Below are 6,000 nucleotides of genomic sequence, written 5' to 3'. Positions count from 1 at the left end.
TGGGAGGGAGGGAGGGAGGGAGGGAGGGAGGGAGGAAGGAAGGAAGGAAGGAAAGAAGGAAGAAAAACTGTGATTAAGAAAGCAGGGGTTGTAAGGTGGCTCATTGGGTAGAGGCACCTGCCGCCAAGCTTTGTGACATGAATTTTATCCCAAGAACCTACATGGTGGAAGGAGAAAACTAGCTCCTGCAAACTGCCCTTTGACTTCCTCTTGGTGGGCTGAAGTGTACACATACTTCCCTTCCCTCTCCCCTACCTCTAATAAAAAAAGAAATAGGTGAGCAGTTGAGTTTTTGTAGAGGATCCCAGGTCAGTTTCTAGCAGCATGTTAGGAAGCTTAGAACACCTATAATTCCAGCTGGAGGGATCTGACGCCCTCTCTGGCCTTCACAGGCATCTGTCTGCACCTGCATGCACATTCTGACATAGAGATAAACATACATAATTAGAAAGTAAAAATAAAATCTTTAAAAAGAAGAAAATTCTATTTTCATATTCAATTTAATTTTTAATATTGGAGAAAATTACTTTTGTTTTGGTTTAAGTCAAAGTCTCCTATTTACTGTGTATCATCAGTGTCCTCAGGGGTATGTCTTGAGAACCACTGGCCCAGAGGGGAACAGTCACTGCTTCCTCTCTTCTGTGGAGAGGGTTGTGTGTGTGAGGGGGCATCTATGAATGCATGACAATTGTAATAAAACTAAATTTTACTTTATTATTTTTTTGGACTGGAAATTTCATTGCTTGTATAAATTTCATTTATTTCTCACATACACATGCAAGCAGGCATATGCACTTTGAGATAAGGTAGCCCAGGCTGGCCTCAGATTCTTCATGTGGTTGAAGATAACCTTGCCTTCTGTTTTTCCTGCCTTCACTTAGTTCTGTGATCACTGTGTCTGCTCCCACAGCCAGTGTGTGTGGTGCTGGGTCCAGCCTAGGGCCAGTGCTTTCTAGGTCAGCACTCTTATCAGCTGAGCTGTGCCCCAGCCCTGTCATTTTTACGTCTTCTTTTAGTTTGCTTTGCAGCTCTAACATGCTGCCAATCTATTTTCAGTAGTGAAAGTTAGCAGTGTTCTTGGTTTGTAATCCCCATTCATCTGAGCACCACAATTTGCTAACTCTTAAAATTTAAGTAAATAAATAACTGTTTTTACAGTTAAGCAGACTGAAGAGAAGCTATGAAAAGCTGCAGAAAAGGCAACTGAGAGAATTTAGAGGAAATACCAAAAGTCTGCAAGAGGATCGGTCTGAGATTGAGAGGCTAACTGGAAAAATAGAGGTATGTCCACAGCAACAGTTCAAGTTGCAATGGCAGTTGTCTGCTGTGTAGGAAAATGCCATTTCTAATGGAGCTGCTTCCTGGAGGCAGTTCCTGCTATCTCAGGGGCTGCCACTGAACTATTCAGTGTGGGTGGGTGGTCCACATCACATGCTCCCCTGTGACTGATGGGATTCCAAGCCATCAGTTAATCTTAAGAGTGTAGATCTCCGTACAGCGTACTTGGAAATATATGAAGGTTTTATTTTGTTTGTTTTTTGTTATTATTGTTAAAATGATGGAGCATGAAATTGGCATTCACAGTCCAGGGAGCAGGGTTAGCCAACATGCCTGGGACGGTATCCTGGAGACGATCCTTGTACTGAGTACCTCCAATTCTGAGAAACACTGACCGTCAGTAAGTGGCAGCATCCTACCATATCACTGTCTCCTCCACACTGACCCTGTAGGTGTTAGTGAGCGTGGGGAATGTTTGGCTTTTTCTTGTAGAGAGTACTCAGCTCATCAGGTGGTTTACTTTCAGTTCCCACTTAGATAGAGCATAAGTTACAAAGGATTCGCCTCTCTCTCAGATTTTGTTTTTGTTCCATAACTCCATGATTACTGATAGGAGGCAGTGAGTCCCCTCTCTTCTCCAGTACATTGAAACAGTCACTCAGGATGTTTTGGGACCTCAGAGTCTGATCCAGTAGTAGGCATGGTACCTAGGAATCTGTACTTTGCCTAATTGAGAAACACTGTTCAGTATCATTGTGTGACTGCTTAAAGGTGTTCTATGAGTGATCTGTCCTATAGAAATGCTACTTTAGGGGGCTGGAGAGATGGCTCAGTGGTTAAGAGCACCAGTGGCTCTTCCAGAGGTCCCGAGTTCAATTCCTAGCAACCACATGGTGGCTCACAACCATCTGTAATGGGATCTGATGACCTCTACTGGTGTATCTGAAGACAACAACAGTGTACTCATATACATAAAATAAATAAATATTAAAAAAATGCTACTTTATATACTTGTTTTAGTTAGGGTTTCATTGCTGTGAAGAGACACCCTGACTAAAGCAACTCTTATAAAGGATAACATTTATTGGGGATGGCTTACAGATTCAGAGGTTTAGTCCATTATCAGCATGGTAGAAAGCATGGCAGCGTGCAGGCAGACATGGTGCTGGAGGAGCCAAGAGTTCTACATCTTGATCTGCAGGAAGCAGGACATTGGACTTCCACACTGGATGGAGCTTAAGCATAGGAGACTTCAAAGCCTACCCCCACAGTGACACACTTCCTCCAATAAGGCCACACCTACTCCAACAAGGTCATACCTCCTAATAGTGCTACTTTGCATGGGCCAAACATTCAAACACATGAATCTCTGGGGATCAAACCTATTCAAACAACAACAATACTTTACCATCTGGAATTATAATTTTGATGTTTAATATTCTTTTTATATTTCAATATTTTTATAGATTTAGAACTTAGAATCAGGACCTCACAAATACTGCTTCCCCTCCAGCCTCTTTGCTGCTACCATTTCTTCCAGCTCCTGCACATTCTTCTCACTAACCTACACCACCAACCATGAGCACAGAACCTCGGGAGCCATCCTCTGGTCAGGTTACTTCACTGACTCTGGATTCAGCTTCAGATCGTCATTACCTTTAAAATCCTTGTCATCATAACCTTTGAGGGTTTCATCACAGACACAGTACTGATCACACTCTGGCCTTGGAGTGCCGTAGAGTCCTTTCTTCGTAGCTATTTTGATCTCCTTGTTTCATCCACTTACTCCTATTGACATTCCTCAATTCTTATCTTTATGAAATTGCTTTCAGTAAGACAGTTATTTTCACACTATTTCTGCCAATCCATGAGCACGACAGGCCTTTCCATCCTTGGTGTCTTCTTCCATTTCTTTCTTTGGTATTTTAAATTTTTCATTGAAGAGATTGTTTACTGCCCTGGTTATGTTATTCCACGTGTCTCTCTCTCTCTGTCTCTCTCTCTCTCCCCCTGTCTCTGTCTCTGTCTCTCTCTGTCTCTCTCTCTGTCTCTCTCTGTCTCTCTCTCTCTCTCTCTCTCTCTCTCTCTCTCTCTCTGTGTGTGTGTGTGTGTGTGTGTATTTAATTCTGTAGTATTTTAAGGTTGCTGTGAATGAGATTGCTCTCCTGAGTTCTTTCTCAGGGTGTCTGTTATTGGTTATGGAAAAGCTACTGAGTTTTTATGTGTGTTTTAAACCTTGCTCCTTTTCTGAAGGTGTTTATCAGTTCTAGAAGCTGTCGGGTGAAGGTATTAGAGTCTCATGTACAGGATCATTTTGTGTGAAGAAAGGATCATTTGGCTTCTTTCTGTAGTTGTATCCCTTTTCTTTCCTTTGCCTTTTTGCTCTAAGAGTCTAAAGACTTGAATACAGTGGAAAAAGTGTATGCCTTGCCTGTCACTCCTCCTTTTAGTGGCTGTGCTCTGGGCTTCTCTCCATTTAGTGTGTTGGTTATAGGCTTGCCATATATGTCCTTTGTTATGTTGAGCTATAGTTCTTTGTTTTTTTATTTGTTTGGTTTTTTGAGACAGGGTTTCTCTGTATAGTCCTGCCTATCCTGGAACGTACTCTGTAGACCAGGCTTGCCTTGAACTCAGAGATCTGCCTGCCTCTGCCTTCTAAGTGGTGGGATTAAAGATGGGCACCATTACCACCTGGCTGAGCTATAGCCTTTTAAAAATTGATTCTTTGTGAATTTCACATCATGTACCCCAATCCCACTCATCTCCCCATTCCTGCCTTCTGTCCTAGCAACCTCCCTTGCCAAGAGGAAACAAAAATAAAACCAACAAAACAAAACAAAAAAACCCCCAAACCTCTCTCTATGGAAGCAGCAGTATGTCATCTAGTATCCCCCTTTGTCCAAACAGCTACACTTGCAGATGTTCATTGGAGTGAGTGATTGGTCTGGCTTCAGCCCTTTGGCTTATGCTACACTATCAATACTGGATTGTCAATTGGACTTGTCTCAGATATCCTGTTGTTACCTTGTGTCGTGGAGATCCTCCAGCTTTGGATCTGTAGGACCCGGCCCCTTCATGGGTTCCAGCAGTTCACAGATGGGATAGATGTTGGGGATGGCCAACTCAAAGCCTTGGATCTGTGCCTGGTATATGGTCAGCTTGCCAGCTTTCCTGTGACTATATCATCAGGGCCAGCTCTCCTGCTTTGCTCAGTGAGGGGCAGGGCCAGCTCTCCTGCCTATGGCAGCTGGCAAGGGGTGGGATTGGCTCTCCTGCACTCATGCCATTGGAAACCACACCCATGCCACTAGGGCCAGCTCTTCTGCATTGTCCTGTGAGGGGTGGGGCCAGCTTACTCCAGGGTGTAGGGTGAGGGGAGGAGCCATCAGCTATAGTTCTTTATTGTTAATTTCTTCAAGGCTATTGGATTATGTCAGAAGTCTTTTCTGCATTAATTAAGGGATCATGTGATTTCTGTTCTCAAATCTATTAATATGATAAATGATATTTGCTAATATATAGTATATATCATAATTTGCTAACATTAATATATACATTGAATCATCCTTGTATCATGTAATGATACATTCTTGATCTTAGTGAATGATCTATCCTTTCCTTCTAAAGCAATTTTTGTCTTTGCCAGTAAGGTATGTTTCTTTCAGGTAACAAATACATTGATTTTTTTTTTTGTTAAGATTTATTTATTTATTTATTTATTTATTTATTTATTTAATATATATGAGTGCACTGTAGCTGTCTTCAGACACTCCAGAAGAGAGCATTAGATCCCATTACAGATGATTTTGAGCCACCATGTGGTTGCTGGGAATTAACTCAGGACCTCAGCCCCTGATCCTGTTTTTTACTCCAGTCAACTAGTGTGTGTGTGTGTGTGTGTGTGTGTGTGTGTGTGTGACAGAGAGAGAGAGGGAGAGAGAGAGAGAGAGAGAGAGAGGTGGGGGGCGGGGTAGAGGGGTAGAGAGGTAGAGAGAGGGAGGTAGAGTTGTATGTACCCATATCAGTGTGTGTGGAGGCTGAAGGAAGAAGTTGTATGGCTTTTTCTATCAATTTCCAGTGTACATTTTGAGACAGTCTTTCAGTAAACCTGAAGCTTGCTGGCTAGCAAGCTTCTCGGATCCTACTGTCTCCTCACCAAAACACCGGAGTTACAGGTATACATGGCCATGCTCAACTTTTTATGTGGGTGCTGGGGATTTGAACTCAGGTACTCTTGCTTTCTCAGCATGCACTCTTACCTACCAAGCCACTTCCCTAGCTGTAGTTTGTGTCTTTTGATTAGAGAATTGAGACCATTCGTATCTGCCCAAGGATGGCAACTCCCATGATAATGAAGACAGTGGCCCACAGACATGCTCAGAGGCCAGTCTGATGGAGACCAATCTTGAGTTGAGATTCTCTCTTCTCATGCATGTTTACTTTGTGTCAAATTAATAAAAACTAGCCAGCACAGATAGTTCTGGTTATAATAATCTGGTTTGACAGTATTGTCTTTCAGTATTCACTTTCAGCCTGAATTACATTGTTCCATGCCTTCTTGGCTTTTAGTTTTTGTTGGGAAATCTACACAAAGGTAAATCTTGGTGGGTTGGTACTTCTTTCTTGCAGCTTTGGTGTCCTTTGTTTTGAATGTTTAGTGTTTTAACTATAATATGATGTGGAAAGACTCTTTTCTGGTCTTGATAGTCTAAATGATTTTTG

General features: G+C 42.3%; 1 protein-coding gene across 10 annotated transcripts in view; it reads left to right on the top strand.

Annotated features, from left to right (window-relative positions):
* The window catches only part of Cep63 (centrosomal protein 63), a 41,753-nt gene that overhangs the window by 13,484 nt on the left and 22,269 nt on the right, over positions 1 to 6,000 (top strand). For all 10 annotated transcript variants that reach the window (XM_028756619.1, XM_028756615.1, XM_028756617.1 and 7 more), the window contains one exon: positions 1,159 to 1,281. In XM_028756619.1, coding sequence (XP_028612452.1) covers positions 1,159 to 1,281 — 123 coding nt within the window. The remainder of the gene's footprint in view (positions 1 to 1,158; positions 1,282 to 6,000) is intronic.

This window comes from Grammomys surdaster, unplaced genomic scaffold (assembly GCF_004785775.1).
Source record: "Grammomys surdaster isolate TR1022 unplaced genomic scaffold, NIH_TR_1.0 126131, whole genome shotgun sequence".
Taxonomy (NCBI): Eukaryota; Metazoa; Chordata; class Mammalia; order Rodentia; family Muridae; genus Grammomys; species Grammomys surdaster.
Note: the sequence above shows the minus strand (reverse complement) of the source record. Positions and strands in the feature narration are given on the sequence as shown.